The 24,729-nt window shown below is 39.4% G+C and overlaps 1 protein-coding gene across 3 annotated transcripts; it reads left to right on the forward strand.

Annotated features, from left to right (window-relative positions):
* UMPS (uridine monophosphate synthetase) lies at positions 1-24,178 on the forward strand. Of its 3 annotated transcripts, none has more exons than XM_036350186.1 (6): positions 1-203; positions 13,182-13,335; positions 15,662-16,333; positions 17,754-17,929; positions 19,345-19,459; positions 22,881-24,178. In XM_036350186.1, the coding sequence occupies exons 1-6, from the start codon at positions 48-50 to the stop codon at positions 23,048-23,050; spliced, it is 1,443 nt and encodes a 480-aa protein (XP_036206079.1). In that variant the 5' UTR covers positions 1-47; the 3' UTR covers positions 23,051-24,178. The 3 variants fall into 3 exon arrangements, with proteins under 3 accessions (XP_036206079.1, XP_036206081.1, XP_036206080.1); XM_036350188.1 differs by lacking the exon at positions 1-203 and adding an exon at positions 930-1,342; XM_036350187.1 differs by lacking the exon at positions 1-203 and adding an exon at positions 11,448-11,554.
* Positions 24,179-24,729: the final 551 nt, after the last annotated feature.

A 24,729-nucleotide genomic window follows, 5' to 3' on the forward strand; every position in this document is an offset into this window, starting at 1 on the left:
CGTGCTGGCGCGCTACGGCTTTTGGCGCGAGTGTGGACGCTTGCACCATGGCGGTCGCCGATACAGCTTTGGGGTCGTTGGTAAAGGGCCTGTACGACGTGCAGGCTTTCAAGTTTGGGAACTTCGTGCTGAAGAGCGGGCTCTCTTCACCCGTCTACGTAGATCTGCGGGGCATCGTGTCTCGACCAAGTCTTCTGAGTCAGGTGGCCGCCCGGAACGGGGAAGAACTGGGCGGGTGGCGGGAAAGGGACCAGGAGAGGGAGGAGGGCGACAGGAGTTGGGGAGCCGCAGAGCTAAGCGGGAGGGGCGCCCCTGCTGTCGGCCTGGGGAGTCCGCGTGAGAAGCCCGGAGGCCAGGAACTGTCCGTTTTTGGGGACCCAGAGAGCAGCCTGCTGGTTTACCCGCCGACTTGGACACGTGGTTTGCCAGAGTCGGGACTCCAGGTTGGGGCCCGGTCTCGCACAGCTGTGGTTGAAGGGCTTCGGTGTGTCTAACCTCGGAAGGTTAGACGTGGGGGAGGGAGAAAAGGGTGGGGAGTTAGTGGCTGTTCAAATACTTGGAAGGAGGCTCCATTTTGCACTGTGTGACCAGGAGCAGGAATTAAGGCCTGAGGGTGGACATTTCATGGAGGGTTTCTTGTTTCGTTTTTATGGTCAGTATAAGGGGAAACTTCCTACGCATTAGAGGTTACTAGCACAGTGCTTCTCAAACTTTGAGCAGATATGAACCCCCTGGGGATTGTGTTCAGCGGTGTGCCAGGGGGGGTAGATCCGAGGCAGGACCTGCGTTGTGCCCTTCTCCTTAACCGCCACCCGAAGCTGCAGGCCGCGCTCTGGGCAGAAGGGGCTGAGTGTGCTGTTCGGGACAGTCGCCACTAGCCACGTGAATATCGAGCAATATGAATGTTTATTTTTTTATTTTATTTTTTTATTTTATTTTTTTTCTAATTATGCGGGCATCCTGGTATAGTTAACAACAGAGTTGGCAGGAACCAGGCCCAGGATGCCAGCCAGCTTCCGACTGCTGTTCTCCCAGCAGTGTAACACTTACCTAGGTACGAGGCCACCTAGGCAGCTGCCTACGGCTGGGGGAGCAATATGAATTTTTAAATTCACATAGCCACATGTTGCTAGTGACTGTCATATTGGACAGTGCAGGTATAGAACATTGCCACCGTCATAGAAGTTCTGTCTAGAAGACACGCATGCTTCACCTCTCCCTCAAGGATGTTGACGTCATGTGTGCTTGCTATGGGAAGGATTGGAGCGCTAGGTAAAATGGGTTGGAAACTCTCACCAGCCGGAATCTTGCCGCGGTGCATTTCAGCAGTGCTGCGGAAAAAGTGAGTGACGAGGGGTTCTTCTAATGAAAAATCGATGTGTTTTTTTTTTTTAACAAGTCGCCAGTTGACAGGAGACTAAAAATTATTTTTTGATACTAGATCTTGGTGTGGGTGTGATTTTTTTTGGTAGTTAATTTGGAAGGAGTTCAAAACATTGAGGGACCTCGGTATAATAGAACTTCTTTCATGTCTACTTTATATGAATAGAGTTTCTCAATATTTCTATCCAAAAAAAAAAGCAGTAGAATTTACACTAAACTCTAACTTTCTACTAGTAAGTACTATTGTACTACAGTAGATACATAAACTAGTGCAAGGAGGAAAAGTACTGTACGTCTCACTAAAAAATGCATTTCTGAAATAATCAGTTTTTATGCTATCAAAATTTGAACATTATGTTTTCATTTATTTTATGCTCATAACAATTGTGATAACTCAATACAGAAGAATTTTTAACACTTAGAGACTCACAGTCACAGGAAATGTAAAGTTTTTCAGACATAAATATATATTGCATTTAAATAAAATTGTTTGGAAATAATGGAATGAAAATATGAGTTCCCCCCAAAATATAGGCTTTTCCAGCTATCATGGCCTAGCATTTTTTTAAAATGGAGATGTTGAGTATCAAATCACTATAGCATTTGGATCCCATTATATTCACTGAAAAGAGTGATGTAACAGTCCTAGATAATATGTTAATGTTTTCGGTATTCTAGAAATTACATCTTTTGCAACTTAAAAATATTGATAGATTTTTTTCATCTGAGCAAAAATTTTTGAAGACTTATGATCAACTCTGAGTGCTTGTTTGCTTTTCTGTTTTTAAAATAAGGTGGTGTTCAGTAGGAGTATGCATTCTAGCATTAATATGTGATGATTTACGTGGAAAGGGTATTATAAAATAATGGATTCTGTATTATGAAACTTTTCATTCTTTTAAATTTTTGTATATTCTTGCATTGATTCTTTTTAAGTAAAATTGACATAACATTATATTAATTTCAGGTGTATAATGATTTAATAATTGTATATATTGCAAAGTGATCACTGCAATAAGACTAGTTAATATCCATCACCATGCATACTTAAAGAATATTTTTTCTGGTGATAACTTTTACTATCTACCCTTACTTTCAGATATGCAGTGCAGTATTAGTAACTATACTCAGCATGCTGCACATACATCCCCGTGACATTTATTTTATAACTGCACGTTTGTATCTTTTGGCCACCTTCACCCATTTCATTCCTCACACCCGCCCCCAGCTCCCACCTCTGGAAACCACCAATCTCTTCTCTGTATCTATGAATTTGGCCTTTCTTTCTTTTTTTTTGTTTCTTTGTTTTAGACTCCACCTATAAGTGAGATCATACAATATTTGTCTTTCTCTGTCTGACTTATGTTTTTATCCATTTGTCTATTGATGGATGTCTAGGCTGCTTCCATATCATAGCTATAGCTATTGTAAGTAATTCTGCAATGAACATAGAGTGCATATATCTTTTTCTTTTGATTTTTTTTTTTTTTTTTTTTTTAGAGAGGAAGGGAGAGGGATAGTTAGAAACATCAATGAGAGAGAAACATCAATCAGCTGTCTCCTGCACACCCCCTACTGGGGATGTGCCTGCAACCAAGGTACATGCCCTTGACTGGAATCGAACCTGGGACCCTTCAGTCTGCAGGCCGACGCTCTATCTACTGAGCCAAACCGTTTAGGGCCATATGTCTTTTTTAATTAGTGTTTTGCTTTCTTCAGATAAACACCCAGAAGTGGAATTGCTGGGTCAAATGGGAGTTCTAATTTTAATTCTTTTTGAGGAACCTCCATACTGTTTTCCATAGTGGCTGCACCAATCTACATTCCCACCAATGATGCACAAGGATTCCCTCTTCTCCACATCCTTGCCAACAGTTGTTTGTTGGATTTATTGATAGATGATAGCCATTCTGACAGGTGTGAGGTGATATCTCATTGTGGTTTTAATTTGCACTTCCCTAATGATTAGTGATGTTGCGCATCTTTTCATATGTCTATTGGCCATTTGTATGTCCTTTTTGGAGAAATGTCTATTTGGAACCTCTGTCCATATTTTAATCAGTTTGTTGTTTCAGTGTTAAGTTGTATAAGTTTCTTAAATATTTTGAATATTAACCCCTTTAGTGGTTCTCAACCTTCCTAATGCCGCGACCCTTTAGTACAGTTCCTCATGTTGTGGTGACCCCCAACCATAAAATTATTTTTGTTGCTACTTCATAACTAATTTTGCTACTGTTATGAATCGTAATGTAAATATCTGATATGCAGGATGTATTTTCAGGGGTCGTGACCCACATGTTGAGAACCGCTGCCAGATATATCAGGCGAATATTTTCTCTCATTCAGTAGATTTTCTTTTCGTTTTGTTGATGGTTTCATTCACTGTGCAAAAACTTTTCAGTTTGATATAGTCCCACTTGTTTATGTATATACTAGTGGTCAGGTGACTGGGGTGCTGCGCCTGCTCATCCTGGCCCCACTGCACTTGCCACTGCCGCCTGGTAGCGCTGTCACAGCTGCGCTCACCAGCTGTGAGCCCCGAATCTTGCACCCGTTGATCAGCTGAGCAGCACTCACCACCAGGGGGCAGCTCCTGCGTTGAGCATCTGTCCCCTGGTGGTCAGTGCACATCATAGCTACCGGCTGGTCATCTGGTCGACCAGTCGCTTAGGCTTTTATATATATATAAAATATATATATATTTTTATATATAAATAAAATATATATATATCTTATTTCCCTTGTCTGTTGAGACATGTCCAAAAAAATATTACTAAGAGTGATGTCAAAGAGTTTATTGCCTATTTTTCTTCTAGGAGTTTTATGGTTTCAGTTCTTACATTCAAGTATTTAATCCATTTTGAGTTTATTCTTGTAAGAGTTTATTGGTGTAAGACAGTGATCTAGTTTCATTCTTTTTGCATATATCTGTTCATTTATTGAAGAGCTATCCTTATCCCATTGTATATTCTTACCTCCTTTGTTGTAAATTATTTCTGAGTTCTCTATTCTATTACATTAATCTATTTGTTTTTGTGCCAGTACCATATCATTTTGATTACTATATCCTTGTATAATTTGATATCAGGTAGCCTGATACTTCCAACTTTGTTCTTTCTCTATATTGCTTTGGCTCTGTGAAAAATGCCATTGGTATTTTTATAGGGATTGCATCAAATATATAGATTGCTTTGGGAAATATGGACATTTTAATGGTGTTAATTTTTCCAATCCACAAACACAGTAGTATACCTTCCATTTATTTGTGTCTTCATTTTCTTCCAGCAGTGTCATACAGTTTTCAAAGTACGGATCTTGTTACCTCCATTAAATATATTCCTAGATATTCTGTTACTTTTGTTGCCACTGTAAATAGGATTTTCTTCTTTTTTAAAAAATCTATTTTATTGATTTTTTACAGAGAGGAAGCGAGAGAGATAGAGAGTTAGAAACATCGGTGAGAGAGAAACATCGATCAGCTGTCTCCTGCACATCTCCCACTGGGGTTGTGCCCGCAACCAAGGTACATGCCCTTGACCAGAATCGAACCTGGGACCTTTCAGTCCGCAGGCCTACGCTCTATCCACTGAGCCAAACCAGTTTCAGCTCTTTTTTTTTTAATTAAAATTTTTTTATTGATTCCAGAGATAGGGGAAGGGAGAGGGAGAGAGATTTTTTTTAGGCATTCATTGATTGCTTCTTGTATGTGCTTTGGCTGGAGATTGAACCTGCAACCTTGGTGGATCTGGTCCAGGGGTGGGCAAACTTTTTGACTCGAGGGCCACAATGGGTTCTTAAACTGGACCGGAGGGCCAGAACAAAAGCATGGATGGAGTGTTTGTGTAAACTAATATAAATTCAAAGTAAACATCAGTACATAAAAGGGTACGGTCTTTTTTTTTTTTAGTTTTATTCATTTCAAACGGTGCAGGCCGTATTTTGCCCACGGCTGATCTGATCGTTGCTCCAACTCAACTGAGCTACCCAGCCAGGGCGGGATTATTTTCCTAATTTCTTTTCCTGATAGTTCATTGTTAATATATAAAAATGCAAGCAATTTTTGAATATTAATTTTGTATCCTACAACTTTACTGAATTCATTTATTAGTTATAATTGTTTTTTGGTATAATCTTTATTGTTCTCACTATATAGCAGCGGTTCTCAACCTGTGGGTCGCGACCCCTTTGGCGGTCGAACGACCCTTTCACAGGGGTCACCTAAGACCATCCTGCATGTCAGATACTTATTTACATTACGATTCATAACAGTAGCAACATTACAGTTATGAAGTAGCAACGAAAATTTTATGGTTGGGTCACTTCATGGGGAACTGTATTTAAAGGGCCAGAAGGTTGAGAACCACTGTTCTATAGTATGTTATCTGCAATGAGTGAGTTTTATTTCTTTGTTTTCAATTTGGAAACCTTTTATTTCTTTTTCTCTTTTAATTGCTAAGGTTAGGACTTCCAATACTATATCAAGTTAACAGTGGTGAGAGTAGACATCTTTGTCTTGTTCCCAATCTGAGAGATAAAGCTTACAGTTTTTCACCTTTAAATATGATGTTAGCTGTGGTTTTGTCTTATATGGCCTTTATGATGTGGAGTTATGTTTCCCTATATTCACTTTGCTGAGTGTTTTTATCATAAATTAAAGATGAATTTTGTCAAATGCTTAGCTGCTTTTAACAAAATCCGATATGATCATATGATTTTTTATTTTTGTAAATCCTAACTTGATATTTTTTCAATTGATTTTTGGAGTTGGGGGGGCGGAGAGAGAAACATCAGTGTGAGAGAGAGACATCAATTGGTTCCTCCTGCATGCTCCCTGACCAGGGCCAGGGATCTAACCTGCAATCCAGGCATGTGCTCCAGCTATTGAACCACACTGACCAGGGCATGTTCATATGATTTTTATTCCTCATTTTATTTATGTGGTGTATCATGTTAATTGCTATGTGGATGTTGAACCAGTCTTGCATCCTGGGAATAAATCTTACTTGATCATGGTATCTGACCTTTATATTGTATTGCTGAATACAGTTTGCTATTATTTTGTTGAGGATTTTTTCATCTAAGTTCATCAGGGATATTGGCCAATAATTTTCTTTTTTTTGTAGTGTCTTTGTCTGGTTTTGGTATGGGGTAATGCTGGTCACGTAAAATGAGTTTAGGAGCCATCCCTTGTCAGGGCCAGCCTGACAGGTTGAGCCGGGCTGAGGTAGGGAGGTGGGAATTGAGAAAAGAAAGAAAGACAGGAGAGCGGGATCAGGAGGACTACAGCTCAATTGAGGAACTGCAGCAAGTTTACTAACCACACAATGTTTTTTATACACAAGACACTGAATAGGAGGTCTGTCAAGAAGAATGTATTATTTGTTCCTCTTAATCTCTAAGGGAAAGATAGAGTGGAAGGACAAATTCTCGGTACAGCAAATCTCAGTAAATAGTTACAGACTTCTTGGTAAGCCATGAAAGGCTGTTCTCATTCTACAAAGGTTGCTCTCATTGTACTGATAACCGCCATCCAAACAAGTCTGGGAAAACTGTGTGGGTAAGGGTCCCAGCCTTGCTAGCCCCTTCAGGTGCAAGGACCGTGTCAGCTTACACCCGGTCTCCAACAACCCCTCTTACATTTTTTTTTAATAGTTTGAGAAGAGTAGGTATTAATTTTTTGAAAATTTGGTAAAAATTTACCTGTGAAGACATCTGGTCCAGGGCTTTTATTTATTGGGAGTATTTTTTTTATTACTGATTTAACTTCATTAGTAGGCAGCGGTGTCTTCTAAGTTTCTGTTCCTTCCTGATTCAGCCTTGCAAAATTGTATGTTTTTAGGAACTTAACCATTTCTTCCAGGTTGTCCAACGTGTTGGCATATGATTGTTCGTAGTATTTCCTTATTTTAAATCCTTTGTATTTCTGTGACGTCACTTGCCACTTTTCTTTCACTTCAAATTGTACTTATTTAGGTCCTCTCTATTTCTTGTAAGTCTGGCTAAAGGGTTATCAATTTTTTTCATGGATCTTTTCAGTTGTTTTTTTAGTCTGTATCTTATTTCTGCTCTGATCTTTATTGTTTCCTTCTACCCACTTGTGCTTTGTTCTTTTTTTAGTTTTGTTAGGTGTAAGATTAGATTGTTTATTTGAGATTTTTTTTGTTTGTTTCTTGAGGAGGCCTGTATTGCTACAAAATTCCCGTTTATAACTGCTTTGGCTGTGTCCCTCAGATTTGGGGTCATTGTGTTTTCATTTGTCTTATGGTATCTTTTGATTTCTTCCTTGATCTCATCGTTAACCCATTCATTGTTCAATAGCATGATGTTTGGCCACCACGTATTGGTGTGTTTTTCAGTTTTCTTTTTATAATTGATTTCTAGTTTATACCATTGTGATATGAGAAGACATGAGACTTGTTTTGTGGCCTAACATGGTTTATCCTGGAAAATGTTCCATGTGCACTTGAATGCATGTTCTGTTGCTTTTGGTAAAAAGTCCTAAAAACATTAAGTTCATATGGTCTAATGTGCCATATAAGATCACTGTTTCCTGGTTGATTTTCTGTCTGGAAGATCTATTCATTGATGTCAATGGGGTGTTAAAGGCCTCTACTATGACTATATTACTGTTGATATTCCTTTTTTTTTCCCCTCTATATTTGCTTCCTATATTGGGATCAGAGATGTTTATGAAATATCCTTTTGCCTGATTGATCCATTTTTCATTATGAAATACTGTTGTCTCTTGTTCCAGTCTTTGTTCTAAAAAGTCTATTTGTCTGATATGAGTATTCCTCCCCCAGCTCTTTTGCTTGTTTGTTTCTATTTGTATGAAATACCTTTTCCATACTTTTACTTTCAGCCGGTGTGACTTTCCATCTGAAATGGGTCTCTTATAGGTAGCATATGTATGGTTTTCTGTGTTTTTTTAAAAAACCCATTTAACAACCTTATGTCTTTTTTATTGGAGCATTTAGTCTATTTACATTTAAAGTGATTATTGACAGGTATGTAATTATTGCCTTTTTATTAGTTGTTTACTGATTTAAAAAAAATTTTTATCTTCACCTGGGGATATTTTTTCCATTGATTTTTAGTGGAAGTGGAAGGGAGAGGGAGAGACAGAAACACTGATGTGAAAGAGACACATCGATTAGTTGCCCTGAGTCAGGGCCAGGAGACAGCAACCAAAGAACATGCCCTTGACCGAAATCGAACCTGGGACCCTTCAGTCCGCAGGCTGACGCTCTATCCACTGAGCCAAATCGGCTAGGGCTACTGATTGTTTTTGTAGTTCTTCTCTGTTCCTTTCTTGTTCTTTTGCTCTTTTCTATGTTGATGATTTTCTGTAGTGTTTGTGTGTGTGTGTGTGTGTGTGTGTGTGTGTGTGTTTATTCCTTTCTCTTTATTTCTTGTAGACTTTTGGCTTATGGTTACCACGTACTTCATTATACCAAGCTATATTTATAACAGCCTATTGTAAGTTGACAGTTGCTTAAGTTCAAACACATCCTAAAACCACTATAATTTCTACATCCCCACACACATTTATGTTCTTGTCATTTTTTACTTCTGTGTGTTTGTATTCCTTAATTTATTGTTGTAATTCCACATGATCTTCCTACATTTGCCTTTTAATTTTCTTACTAGCTTTATAGTTGGTTCTGCTATAAATACTCTGTTCGTTTTTGTCAGTGAGAATTGTTCTTATATTTTCTAATTCACATTTTTTATCGTTTCTTTTTAAAGAAGTTCCTTCAACATTTCTGGTAATACTGGTTTGGTGGTGATGAACTCCTTTAGCTTTTACTTATCTGGACAAATCTTTATCTCTTCTTTGATTATAGATCAGTGGTCACCAACCTTTCGGACCTCACGGACTACCAGGGGTCCACAGACCACTGGTTGGCAACCACTGTTATAGATGATTGCCTTGCTGGGTAGAGGAATCTTGTTTGTATGTCTTTGCTTTTCATCACTTTGAATATTTCATGCCAATCCATTTTGACCTTCAATGTTTCTGTTGAGCAATCAGCCTATAGCCTTATGGGAACTCCTACGTGTGTAACTATCTGCTTTTCTCTCGGTGCGTTTGAGATTCTCTCTTTGTCTTTAACTTTTGGCATTTTAATTATGATGTGTCTGGATGTGGGCCTCTTCAAGTTCATTTTATTTGGAACTCTGCACTTCCTAGACTAATAGGTCTATTTCCTTTGCCAGGTTAGGGATATTTTCAGTCATTTCTTTCAATAAGTTTTTGTCCCTTTTTCTCTCATTTAGTTTCTGGGATCCCTGTGATGCAAATGTTGATACTCTTTTTAAAAAATATATATTTTTATTGATTTCAGAGAGGAAAGGAGAGAGATCAAAACCTCAGTGATGAGAGAGAATCATTTATTGGCTGCCTCCTGAATGCCCCCCAGGGGATCAAGTCTGCAATCAGGGCACTTGCCCTGACTGGGAATCGAGCCATGACCTCCTGGACATAGGTCAACGCTCAACCACTGAACCACGCCGGCCAGGCAATGTTGTCCCAGAGGTCCCTTAAACTATCCTCATTTTTAAAAACTCTTTTTTCTTTTTGCTGTTTCAACTGTTTTTTGCTACCTTGTGTCCCAGAGCACTGATTTGATCTTTTACTTCATTCAATCTGCTGTTGAGTTCCTCTAGTGAATTTTTCATTTCATTTATATTTTTAGTTAGTCCTTGCCTGAGGATTTTTCCCCCCCCATTAATTTCTAGAGAGAGTAGAAGGGAGGGGGAGAGACACAGAGAGAGGAACATTGATGTGAGATCAATTGGTTGCCTGCACGTACCCTGACCAGTGCTGGGGATTGAGCCTGCAACCAAGGTATGTGCTCTTGACCAGACTAGAACCCATGACCCTTCAGTCTGTGGGCTGATGCTCTAACCACTGAGCAACCTGCCAGGGCTCATTTCAGTTATTCTATCCTTCATTTCTGATTGGTTCTTTTTAATATTCTAGATCTGTTTGTTGAAGTCTCCCTGAGTTCACCTATTATCCTGAGTTCATTGAGCATCTTTATTACCATCTAGAGGCCCAAGAGTAGGCCTTCCTTCCCCTGGCTGCCGGCACCAGCTTCCCTCCGGCACCCGGGACCTATGCTTCCCTCTGGCCACTGACAGGCACCCAGGACCCAGGCTTCACTCTGGTCCCGGCTTAATCTGGAAGGACATCCGGAATGGCATCTGGTCTAATTAGCATATTTGTTACCTTCTTATTATTATAGATGTTTTGAATTATTTATCTGTTAGATTGCTTTAGTTCTTTTGATGACATTTGTCTCTTCAGTTTGGCTGACTCTCTGTTTGTTTGTGTATGTATTGGATAGATCTCACTACATCTCCTGGTTTTGAAAGAGCGGCTTTTATAGAAGGTGTTCTGTGGGGCAGAGCACAGTTCTCCCTGGTCACCGGAGCCAGGTGCTCCAGGGGTGTTCCCTCTGTAGGTTGTATGTGCCTTCCTGTTGCAGTTGAACCTCGATTGTTGCTAGCACGTCTGTGGGAAGGATTGACCCTTGGGCTAACTGGCTGTAAGGGCCTGCTTTGACTACAATGGACAAGCTGTTGTGCGGAGACTCACCCCAGGGAGCAATGCTCTGGTGCCAGGCAAAACTACCTACCGGTGTGTCGGTTGTGAAGCTGCTTGGGAGGGGCTCGGTGCTTGTACATTTCAGCAGTGTTTTTGTGCTGGGCTTGGAGGCCCTTGGGAGAGGCTAAGATGCTAGCTACGGCTGGCTGCCACCTTTCTGGGCTTGTAACTGATTGATGGGATCCATGTTGCAAGCCAGCCTGGCCGTCACTTGTGCCAGGCTTGGGGCCACTTGGGAGGAGCTACAGTGCAGGCTGAGGCTGCTTGCTACTTGTGGGATTGGTGGACCTTTGGCAGAGCCTGGAGGGCAAGCCCAGGGAGGCTGCTTTGGAAGAGGCTCCGGCCAGGCAAGTAGGTTGAATGGGGTAATGTGTCGGGAAGATGCCAGGGCAGATGGTTTGTGTTAGCTAGGCTAATGAAGAGTGGCATATTGTGTACTTGCCCATGCCAGGCCAGCTGGAGGTGAGGAGAGCTGAACAAAGGAACAGTAGTGCTTGCCAGCACTTCGTCCCCTCAGAGGATTCTCCCAGTTCCTGCTCCTCCAGCACATACCCTAAAGTGAGTCAGTTGAATTCCTCCCCCTTATGATCCAGGTGCTTCTCAAGCTGCTGCCTCTGTACTGGAGCTTGGAGCAAGTTTGTACTCAAGCCCTTTAAGAGCAGCATCTCAGTCTCCCATAACCCTTTGTCTTTCTGGGGCGTAATCCCCGCTGGTTCTCAAAACCAGATGGGAATTCTTCCTGGCTCAGGTACCCTGGGCAGGGGAGCCAGGGGTGAGGCTTGGACCCCTCACTCCAGAGGGGACCTCCATAACCTAGCTGTCCTCCCTTTTTAATAATCCCTACACTGTGGATGTGGGAGCTCCCCAGTCTGCATCTCCACCCTTCCTACTTGTCTTGATGTGATTTCTTTCTATCCTTCATTTTCAGAATTCTGTTCAGCTAGTCTTTAGGTCAGTGGTCACCAACTGGTGGTCCGCAAGGTCCGAAAGGTTGGCAACTGCTGCTTTAGGTGATTCTCAGTGATGGTTGTTCTGTAATTTTCATATGTTCATGGAAGATGGTGAGTTCAGGATTTACCTACTCTGCCATCTTTTTTTTTTTTTTTTTAACATTGATTTTTAGAGAGAGAGACGAAGAGGGGAGAGACAGACAGAAAGACATCAGTTTGTTGTTCATGTTATTTATACATTTATTGGTTCTTCTTGTTTGTGCCCCGACTGGAGATTGAACCTGCTACCTTGGTGTATAAGGACAGTGCTCTGATAAGTGAGCTACCAGGCCAGGGCTCCTGCTCTGCCTGACTTAGCCCTCGCGTTGACTTTGCCCCTTGCCATTGGAATTTTGATAGGGGTTGCATTGAATATGTAGGTTGTTTTTGTAGTGTGGACATTCTGACAATATTAGTTCTTCCAATCCATGAGTATAGAAGATCTTTCCATTTATTTGTGTCTTCCATTTCTTTCATCATATAGTTTTCAGTATTCAGGTCTTTGACTTCCTTGTTTAAATTTGTTCCTTATTTATTTATTTATTTTTAAATATATTTTATTGATTTTTTACAGAGAAGAAGGGAGAGAGATAGAGAGTTAGAAACATCGATGAGAGAGAAACATCGATCAGCCGCCTCCTGCACATCTCCTACTGGGGATGTGCCCGCAACCCAGGTACATGCCCTTGACCAGAATCGAACCTGGGACCCCTCAGTCCGCAGGCCGACGCTCTATCCACTGAGCCAAACCGGTTTCGGCTGTTCCTTATTTAAATGGGATTGTTTTCTTAATTGTTGTTATGAAACTTCATAACTGAAGACTTCTTTCAGGAAGAAAATACAATTAGTAGGAAATAGGTTTAAATACTGAAAGCATAATGGATTACCAAAGGAAACTGGGAACCCTAGGGGACATCTTTAGTCCTTTGGGGTCAACATCATAGCTTCCCTAACACATCCTATATTGTCCTCAGAACAGACCCTGAGTTTAGACGAGCAGACTAGTTGTTTTGTTTTTATATTTGTAAATGGGTTTATGCAGAGGGTGATTTAACAAAAAGGCATTTGTAGTTTTCTAATCAGGTTTGAGACTATTTCCTACTGTCTTTAAGGTTATGCTACCTTATTTGTACACAGGTTAAAATAGAACAGTAATAGTTCATGTGTTCTGTTTCTTGTTGTTTTTTTTTTTACAGGTTGCAGAACTTTTATTTCAAACTGCCCAAAATGCGGGGATCAGTTTTGACACTGTCTGTGGAGTCCCTTACACAGCTTTACCATTGGCTACAGTTATCTGTTCAACTAACCAAATCCCAATGCTAATTAGAAGAAAAGAAACAAAGGATTACGGTAACCTTATACTGCTAAAATTTTTTTTTTCTTCTAGGCACTGCTATTACACCATAGGTCCTTTAAGTTGTTATGGCAACTGTTGCTATAAATCACCTTCCTTTCCTTTGGAGCAGTGGTTCTCAACCTTCCTAATGCCGCGACCCTTTAATATAGCTCCTCATGTTGTGGTGACCCCCAATTTCATTGTTACAAATTAAACATAATTAAAGCATAGTGATTAATCACAAAAACAATATGTAAATTATGTATGTGTTTTCCGATGGTCTTAGGCGACCCCTGTGAAAGGGTCGTTCGACCCCCAAAGGGGTCGCGACCCACAGGTTGAGAACCGCTGCTTTAGAGTCTAGAGCAGTCGTGGGCAAACTACGGCCCGTTTGAAATGAATAAAACTAAAAAAAAAAAAAAAAAAAAGACTGTACCCTTTTATGTAATGTTTACTTTGAATTTATATTAGTTCACACAAACACTCCATCCATGCTTTTGTTCCGGCCCTCCGGTCCAGTTTAAGAACCCATTGTGGCCCTCGAGTCAAAAAGTTTGCCCACCCCTGGTCTAGAGGTAAAATGGCAACGAAAAACATTGGGGGTTTGTTTGTTTTTGTTTTTTGCACTATATCTGTGAGATCCAACATTTTTACCAGCCCTTCTCTTGTCAGCAGTGTGTTCTAAGAGTACTTTCCCAGTGTATTAATATTTAAATTACATGAAAAAATTATATGTCAATAAAATTACTCAAAGCCACATGAAGTTCTTAATGAAGATACTTTTTTCATGGGCAATAAATTATTAGGTGGATGTTTTAAATATGTGGGCTTGCTTTAAAACCAAATGGACCTAAAAATATTGGTATTTCATATTTGATTTCTTTAAAAAATATATATTTTTATTGATTTCAGAGAGGGAGAGAGAGATTGAAACATCAATGATGAGAGAAGATCATTGATTGGCTGCCTCCTATACGCCCCCTACTGGGGATTGAGCCAGCAGCCCAGGCATATGTCCTTGATGGGAACTGAACCCAGGACCCTTCAGTCTACAGGCCGACACTCTATCCACTGAGCCAAACCGGTTAGGGTCATTTTTTATATTAAGGAAGCAATGGGTTTTGCTTTGTGTTGATGTGATAGTATTTCTATTATTAATTTTTTTTTTAAAGAATCCTTTTATAGATGCATTCTAAAATTTTTTATGATGAAATCATGATTTCTGAGAGTTGCTTCTGAAAACTATGGGGGAAGGAAGGGAGAAGGGATATAGCTGAAACAAGATTGACCAGGAGTTGTTAAGTGGAAGTGCTGTATTTATTGGTGTTTTGTTTAACTAGTTTGACTAGTTTTGTTTGACATTGTCTACTTAAAAAAATAGTAAGAATATATGCTGCTTGAAGGCACACTGTTTATCTGTATGAATCTCTGCCCACAAGGAAGCTATTATTTCTATTTCCTTATGATTTGTCTTCAAAAAATATTTCTTAGAATAAGATTGTTAATTTTTAAATATGCCTATAAATACTCGCAGTCTTGTGTTCTAGTCCAAGCTGACTCGGTGAAACTTGCCAATTCTTCAATAGGAAAGGAATGGGGAAAAAGCAAAGATGGTATCTGTGTGCGGTAAAGCTCAAAAAGTGGGCAAAATGGTCACCAATTCTATTTCTGTTTCAAAATTAGACAATTTTGGTAGTGGGAAACAGAAAAATGAGTCTAAAAATGAGTCTGTAAAGTCTTCAGCCTGAGTTTACATTTTGTAGATTATCTGAAAAGAATCTATCTTGGAGTTGGAATGGCAAAGTATATTTAGTCACATTGCATTATATAATTTATAAAGTTGTAATGCTTGGTCTAAATGGTTGCTGAGTATTTTCTCTCCTGAATCTATTATATGCAAAGGCCAATTTTCTGGCTGATCTTGAGTTATGACCTGGTTTGTTGATGGAAAAAGGAATGATTTCATTGAGAATATTGTGTTATTCTTTGTTTCATCACTTTCCTTGATCTAGGTTATCTTGCTTTAAGAAACCCCAAATTTGAAACTTTGGTTATAAACATGTTAAGAGTTTTTATTTACAATCCAAAATAATTTGCTAGTTTTACTGTAAATATTCTGTATCTGTAACTGACAATTTTGGGATACAGAGACACTAGATAAAACAGTAATTATGAAACATTGAAGATTCATCAGAAATAAAGTTGTTCCAATGTAGTTTTTCAGAAAATAAGATTTAGATTATCCACCTCTTCATAAATACATGCAGATTTATTTTGTAAGATACATCTTTGAGTTGATGAAATATTAAATTGGAATCAATGTAATTCTTTCTTGTCCAGGTACTAAACGTCTTGTAGAAGGGGCTATTAATCCAGGAGAAAACTGTTTGATCATTGAAGATGTCGTTACCAGCGGATCTAGTGTTTTGGAAACTGTTGAGGTTCTTCAGAAGGAGGGCTTGAAGGTCACGGATGTCATAGTGCTGCTGGACAGAGAGCAAGGAGGCAAGGCTAAGCTGCAGGCACATGGGCTTCATCTCCACTCGGTGTGCACATTGTCCCAAGTGCTGGAGATTCTTGAGCAACAGAAAAAAATTGATGCTGAGATGGTTGAGAGAGTGAAGAAATTTATTCAAGAGAATGTTTTTGTGGCAGCTAGTCAGAATGGTTCTCTCCCATCTATAAAGAAAGCACCCGAAGAACTCAGCTTTGGTGCACGTGCAGAGCTGCCCGGGATCCACCCAGTTGCATCCAAGTTGCTCAGGCTTATGCAAAAGAAGGAGACCAATCTGTGTCTGTCTGCTGACATTTCGGAGTCCAGAGAGCTGTTGCAGCTAGCAGATGCTTTAGGACCCAGCATCTGCATGCTCAAGACTCACGTAGATATTTTGAATGATTTTACTCTGGATGTGATGAAGGAGTTAACAACTCTGGCAAAACACCATGAGTTTTTAATATTTGAAGACCGGAAATTTGCGGACATAGGAAACACAGTTAAAAAGCAGTATGAAGGTAAGTATTATTCAGGAATCTGCAGGAATCAGAAATCCAGCTTAAACTAGCTAAAGCGAAAAAGGAAGTGTATTGGCTCACATCACTGAAAGTCCATCCGTAGAACAGGCTGACAAGCATGGTTGGATCCAGGAGCTCAAGTGATTTTTTTGGACTTGCTTTCTCTTCTATTAACTCTGCCTTCTTCCTTCTTCCTTCTCAGGTAGGCCCAGTCCTCATGCCTACCCCAATTCAGTCACTGGGTATAGAATAGCTAAAGATATAGCTAACGCCTGTATAATATGCCCCACCCCTGGTAGGTAATGTGAGGTGGTTAACTCTGTATAAACTTCTTAAACCAAGATCTGGTAAAGGGTAGTTCCACTTAAAAAAAAAAAAGGTGTGCTGCTGATGCCAGAAGACAGGAACATAGGGTCTAGGCAGGCAAAAACGACAGAGGTTGGGCGTGGCAAAGCACAGTGAATTCTGTTATTTGAAGAATGAAAATTGCAGCTATGAGAAATAATGAAAAAGTATAAAGTTGTAAATTTATTTTTAGCAGAACAAGTTTTATTGATGATACACATTCTTTTAATAATATTTTGTTAAACTCAAAACAGAGCATATGTTGGTTGAAAAAAAGCTTAATTCTCTACCTATCCTTCTATGCAAGTTTCTGCCACAGTGTACATATCTAATGCTTTTTTCTTCGCTTAACCTTATATTTATAATGTTATTAACATTTATAGACATCTTTTGAGATTTTTTTTTTAAGTGATGCATGCTTATACTAAAGCTATTTCTTTGGGATAGATTTGTCTATAAGCATGTTTTCTTTTTATGTGCTTCACATATCCTCTTTTGTTGACTAACATAAGAGTTATATAAACTTTCTACAGGTTAACATAGAGTCTTTTAAAAAATCAATTATGGTTATTGCTGGTTGCATTTTAAATGAAAATAATTGCTTATTGATATTTGAAGACCAAAGGAGACCTTAGGAATAAGTAGAAGATTTTTGAAATGGTAAAGTTGCTATGAGATCCCTGCAGAATGAAAATTTGTCATCTTCAGAGGAATTTCCAAGGGTTGATATCTTTGACCTTCATAAACACCCATCTTCACTGGGGTTCATTTCTAATTGCATAAGTTTTATGGGTCACAGCTTCAGCCTGCAAGGAATAACAGTTTAGTGTTGCTTGTAAACCAAGTACAGAACTTGCAATAATTTTCTCATTGTGATCTCTCAGCTAGCTACTAGGTGGATAAATTTTTCACACTTAGAACCATACATAAGTCCACTGAAATACTAAAATTCTTGAAGTGTTTCACTATTTCATTAACATGTTACTAAGACATTATTTCATACTCTACTTGTTTGGGCCAAAAGTTAAAGGCTTTTGTGTGAAATTTAAGAAATATCTTTTTGCCTCTTTCTTAGGTGGTGTCTTTAAAATAGCTTCCTGGGCAGATGTAGTAAATGCTCACGTGGTGCCAGGCTCAGGAGTTGTGAAAGGCCTGCAAGAAGTTGGCCTGTCTCTGCACCGGGGGTGCCTGCTCATTGCGGAAATGAGCTCCGCCGGCTCCTTGGCCACTGGGAACTACACTAAAGCAGCGGTAAGTAACAGAGGGACTGGGCTGTAAAGCACATGTTCTAGAGGAAGAAAATATCTTCTTTTTGGGTCTATGAAACTGCTAAAAAAAAAAAGCTGCTGTTAATGTGACAGTATATTAATACTCATTGGCTAGAATTCTCTGGTAGTTAATAGCATTTTATGTCTTGTGGTGACCACTTAAGAGATTTGAATTGTACACCCAAGAGAGAAACATTGAAACAGATATTTGGTCAGATAAATATTTGCCACGCTTACCTGACCTTAAAGATATAGTTGTTGTTTTTTCTCTCAACATGAGTTGAAATTGAAGAGCTGCTTCCCATATATGCAGTGTCTCAGAACCTCCCAAATCCCACAGAGATGCATTCTCAGGACAGCAGCCCACATGTTGTTTGTTTGTTTGTTTGTTTAGTCTTCGATGTTGATTGGTATTGTATGGTAAAGCTCTTAACTAGAGCCCATACACATTGTTTCCTCCAGTAACTCCCCATTAGTAAAAGTTTTTATAACACTACACTTAATACCCAGCACCCACCCTCACATTCCAGAATAAAATGAGAGGATTATTAACTAGTTAAAAAGTTTCATAGTTGGATAGATCACCTTTACAGATATTTTGTTATTTCAAATACTCTCTATGGAACTGAAGAACTCACATGGCCCTAGGACAGCCGTGGGCAAACTACAGCCCGCGGGCCGGATAGAGCCCGTTTGAAATGAATAAAACTAAAAAAAAAAAGACCGTACCCTTTTATGTAATGATGTTTACTTTGAATTTATATTAGTTCACACAAACACTTCATCCATGCTTTTGTTCCGGCCCTTCGGTCCAGTTTAAGAACCCATTGTGGTCCTCGAGTCAAAAAGTTTGCCCACCCCTGGTCTAGAATCTGTTTAGCCTAGCATATTCTTCTTGGAGCACAGAGTCAAACTTTTTGACCCGAGGGCCACAATGGGTTCTTAAACTGGACCGGAGGGCCGGAACAAAAGCATGGATGGAGTGTTTGTGTGAACTAATATAAATTCAAAGTAAACATCATTACATAAAAGGGTACAGTCTTTTTTTTTTTTTTTTTTAGTTTTATTCTTTTCAAAGGGGCTGGATCCGGGCCGTAGTTTGCCCACAGCTGTTCTAGACCACCATAGTATATAGGATTTACTATAGTATAGTATGGACACTGTTTGTAGGGTCTGATTAATTGGGAGAAAGGGAGAGATAGGGTTAATGGGGCAAGTATGTAGATTCATAGCTAAGATTACCTGTGTTAGATATAATGAATTTAATATGAAATGAGGAAAGACATCCATAAAATAGCAGTTTCTTACTAGTTAATACAGCCAGTTTTTTACTTGTAGAATTATTATTCTGTGTGGTTAACTGCTTTCTTGTAATCTGTCCTATTATATTCCATTTAGGTTAGAATGGCTGAGGAACATTCTGAATTTGTGTTTGGTTTTATTTCTGGCTCCCGAGTAAGCATGAAACCAGAATTTCTTCACTTGACTCCAGGAGTTCAGTTAGAAGCAGGAGGTAAGTGTTCATTGGTCATGGTTCTTCCAAAATGCTTCTTTACCCAAGTCCGCAAAGGCTAAATGAAATTTTGTTGTTATAAAGTTGCTAAAGAGAAAGCTTGTTTGTCTAGAACAGTAATGAATGAGCCCTTTGGCCTGGGGATACTGACTTAAGTATGCAAAGTGGCTTGCAGTCTAATTTTAGGGTGAAAATTTAGAAAAATACTTTTCATTAGAATGTATCAGATATTTTAGTTGTGTTTTCCAACTGATGTTCTAAATGTGCTGCCAAAGAAGGTGCTCTGTGCTCCAGGAAGAATGTGCTAGGCTAAACAGAAGCAACAGTTTGATATTTTGTTAGAGGACCTTGCAGAGCCTTAGATATGCTAATGTCTGTTGTGACTCCAGAGTGGAATAGGGATCTGTCCTGTCTCCCACGCTTGTTTGAACCTGCAGCACTTCAGCAGTCTGAGAAGTACAGTTGTAGGGGCTGAAAAACTGCACATTTTCTCACTAATAGTCTCTAATCAATAGTAATCTAGGTTATAAAAATATACATATTTTAATATCCTGTGGGACTCAATAAAGCTCCTTTGGTTTTTAATGTGAAAGAAAAATGACCTGGAAAATTTTTATTTTTCCTGAATTAGCTTATCACAAGTATGGGAGTTTATTCTGTCCTACATTCCATCTTGTTGCATTTCTTATATACCAATAACAAACTATCAGCAAAAGAAATTAAGAAAGCAGTCTCGTTTTTTGTTGCATCAAAAATATAAAATACCTAGAAATAAATAAATTTAATCAAGGAGATGGAAGACCTGTACACTGAAAACTACATTAATGAAATTGAAGAAAACAAATACATCAAATATTTTCTGTGCTTGTGGATTTGACGTATTAATGTAATTAAAATGTCCATACTACCCAAAGCAATTTACAGAGTCAGTGCAATCCCTATCAAAATTCCAATGGCATTTTTCATAGAATAGAAAAAACAATCCTAAAATTTATGTGAAACCGTATAAGACCCTGAATAGCCAAAGCAGTCTTAAGAAAGAGCAACAAAGCTATAGTAATCAAAACAGTATGTTATTGGCATAAAAACAGACATATAGATGAATGGAACAGAATAGAGTTCATAAGTAAAACAACACGTATATGGTCAATTCATTTACAAAAAAGAAGCCTAGACTATACAACAGAGAAAAAAATCAAACAGTTTCTTCAACCTATCGGGTTTGGCTCAGTGGATAGAGTGTTGGCCTGTGGACCACAGGGTCCCGGGTTTGATTCCAGTCAAGGGCACATACCTCAGTTGCAGGCTCCTCCCCATGTGGGCCCTGGTCTGGGCTCGTGTAGGAGGCAACCAATCGATGTGTCTCTCTCACATCGATATTTCTCTCTGTCTTTCCCTCTCCCTTCCACACTCTCTAAAAATCAATGGAAAAATATCCTTGGGTAGGCTTAAAAATAAAAGTTTAAAATATAAAAAACAGTTTCTTCAATAAAATGTGGTTGGGAAAATTGGACAGCCACATGCAAAAAAAATGAAATGGGATCACTATCTTACTCCATACACTTCAGGTATTGAATGTAAGACCTTCAATTCCTAGAAAAAAAGTTAAGCTCCTTGACATAGGTCTCAGCAATAATTTTTTAAAATCTGACACCAAAAAGCAAAAATAAACAAGCAGGATGATATCAAACAAAAAAGCTTCTGCACAGCAAAGGAAATTATTAACAAATGAAAAGACATCCTACTGAATGGGAGAAAATATTTGTAAATTATGTATCTGATAAAATATTTTTAAAAATTTGTACAGCTCAATAGCAAACAAATAATCTGATTTAAAAATGGGCAGATCTTCTTTGGACATTTTTCCAAAGAAGACATACAGATGGCCAACGGATACATGAAAAGATGCTCAGCATCACTAATCATCAGGGAGGTTACAAATGAAAACCACAATGAGACATCACCTCACACCTGCTAGAATGACTTACCAAAAGGCAAGAAATAACTGGTGTTGGCAAGGATGTGGGGAAAGGGGAACCCTGTGTACTGTTGGTGGGAATATATATTGGTGCAGCTACTAAGAAACAGTATAACAGGGTTCCTCAGAAAATTTAAAATAGAACTTCCATATCATCTAGCAATTCCACTGTGAGTATTTATCCTAAGAAAACAAAAACCTAACTTGGAAAGAGATATGTACCCCCATGTTCATTGCAACATTGTTTACAATAGCCAAGATATGGAAACAACCTATATGTCTATTGATGGATAAAGAAATTTTAATTATGTATATATTTTTCAACCATATGAAAATGAAATCTTGCCATTTACAACAACATGGATGTACCTCAAGGCCATTATGCTAAGTGAACTAAGTCAGACTGAGACTGACTTACAGTACAATAGCCCATAAGAAGTTATTCCACGTGAGTTCACTTATATGTGGAATTTAAATACAAACAAAAAATTAAATAAGCTCATTGATACGGAGAACAGGTTGGTGGGTTGCCAGAAGTAGGGGTTGAAGGGTGGGAGACATGGGTGATGGGGCTCAAAGGTTATAAGTCATGAGGATATATTCACAGCAAGGCAACTATAGTCAATTATATTGTATTGCATATTTGAAAGTTGCTAAATCTTGAAAGTTCTCTTCACAAAAGAAGATCTAGTAATTATGCCAGGTGATGGATGTTAAGTAGACTTACTGTGATCAGTTCTCAGTGTATACAAATATTGAATCATGTTGTACACCTGAAACTAATGTTATATGTTAGTTATACCTCAATAAAAAAAAAAGATATAAAAAGAATGAAAAAAACAAAATTAAGGAACAGGCTTTATATACAGAGTGGGGCAAAGGTAGGCTTTTAGTTGTGAGTATGTGAAACAGAGTTTATTCTTGTATTACTATAGATTATTGTATTGCATACGAACAACTATAAACCAACTTTTGCCCCCCTGTATAGTCTGAAGCGCTTGATGGGGCTGCAGCAGAAGGTTCACATATGTGGCCGTGGTCCCGTTCAGTGCCTTCTGAGGGCTTTCCCAGTGGTGCGGCATGTGATTCTGACGTGTATACTAAATTGCCTTCCATTGTAAGGGCTTTGTCTTATTTTTTTGTATTGAACCTTTCTTGGCATTGGTAGGAGATTTACTTTTTTTCTTTTTTAAATACTGTTAAACTATAAATGCTCTACAACTAGACACTGAAAAGGAGTTGGTTAGCTGCTTCACTGTGGGTATCTCTAGCCTGTCCGGGGTCTCTCTTCTCCTGCATTCACTCACTTGCTGTGCGGAAGGAGCATGGAAAGCCAGAGCATGGTGTCATTTAAAGATGGTTAGATACTTTTCCCAAAAAGTCACGGGGCAGGTTTTCTGATGTTCTGTATTGTGTTGAATAGTAACTTTTGTGTTTCTGCAGGTGATAATCTCGGCCAGCAGTACAATAGCCCACAAGAAATTATTGGCAAACGAGGTTCTGACATCATCATTGTAGGCCGGGGTATAATAGCATCAGCCAATCGCCTGGAAGCAGCGGAGATGTACAGAAAAGCTGCCTGGGAAGCCTATTTGAGTAGACTTGGCGTTTGAGTGTCAGATACTTTTTGTGAAGGCCTTGAAGACCCACTGTCTCCTGAGATGCATTGGCTGGATAACACGCAGCCTTTTATACTGCCTGGATTCCTCCGTGGGTCCTGTGTTGGAGTGACTTCTAGAGTTACCACATGCTTAGGATCTACTGAGCAGCTGTAATCACTGCATTAGTTTTCAAGCAAGCATTCTTTAGTGAGACTGGTGTTGGCGAAGCAGTCACAGTCCTGTCTGTGGTAAAGTCTTCCGCATTTGAGGGTTCCCCCACCTCCTCCCCATCTTTAGATCAGGCTTTTTGATTCTTTTAGTTGCTGTGGCACAAAAATTTTACGACATAAAGAGTACAGCATTTAGGACATCAAAATACAACATTTCTTGTGTTCTTTATTCTATGTCTAATGTTAAAATATTAGTTCTTCTCCTCTTAAAAGTGATAGTCCAGGTATCCAAATGGTGCTAGTTCTCAGAACTGCCACTATTCACTCACCGAGGGGAGCAAGGTGGGGAAGTGGAAAGCTGACCAATACCTGGCTTTCATTTCAGCAGAGGGTTTCTGACTCTCTTCTCGCAGCAGCAGTGGACCTGTGCTGAAATCCAGGCACAGCTTCCTTTTGCCTTGTTTGGTTACAAATGGACAAGCTGCTCCTTCACTTATGTAAAAAGGCAGCAGCGTCAAGGAGGTCTGAGGTTCCATTTGGAGGTTTGCTTCAAAATCCTACATAATTGTCCCAACTGTCGTTGACGAGAGGGAAGTCAGACTTCACTAGAAATAAGGAAAAAGAAGCTCAGCAACAGAGCTGATATTGTCCACGTCTCGGTTTTTACCACCTTTGCTCACAGGCCCCACCATCACACACGTGGCATCACCAGTTAGGCAGCCCTCTCAATCACGTCCCAAATGCACTGCAGTCAGACCTCGATTCTGAAATGTCTCACATCTCAAACACTGCCTCTCAAGCTGACAACCCTTTCATGCTGAGACCTGTATGATCAGTCACGTGTCTCTCAGGTGGCAAAAGGAGAGGATGCTCAAGAGCTTACTGCTGTTAACATCTCAGGATATTGTGCTGTGAATGTTCTGGTTTTTTGCTTTTGTTGCTGCTTATTAAATGTTCACTATTTACTGTATATTTAATTCCATTTTGTTTTCATTTACATTTCATGTTCTTTTTGTTTTTAAAGTGTTTATAGGTTAAGCAGTACATTAGACATGCATTGTATATAAGAAAAGTTAAAACGGAATCACTTGGGGGTCTGAATGGATTAATTCAATTTACATTATTTCTAATGGGAAAAATGCTCCGGTTTTTGAACAGCCTCTGGAACAAATTAAGTTTAAAATCTTAGGTTCCACTGTATTTCCCAGAAATTTTTCCGAGTTTCTGGATGATCCCTGTTCGCCAATAGGTAGATGTTCTCCATTTATATATTTCTGTGGTCTGTTCAGGAAGCATCTTGGAGGGAGGAGAGTAAAGGGTGTGAGCTCAGGTGACCATTTGGAAATGGCCCCGCTCTGCATTCAGAGCCCTGACTGAGCGGGGCCAGGGTGGTAGCTGCATTCGAAGGCTCAGTTCTGATTCCACCAGCACCCCCACCACCTGCCTTTCCTTCTCGTCTGAACTGTTTACAGGCAGCAGCGGGTGTCAGAGGACTCGGCACCTCCTCGTGATGGTAGCTGC

Source organism: Myotis myotis, unplaced genomic scaffold, assembly GCF_014108235.1.
Source record: "Myotis myotis isolate mMyoMyo1 unplaced genomic scaffold, mMyoMyo1.p scaffold_m19_p_2, whole genome shotgun sequence".
Classification (NCBI taxonomy): domain Eukaryota; kingdom Metazoa; phylum Chordata; class Mammalia; order Chiroptera; family Vespertilionidae; genus Myotis; species Myotis myotis.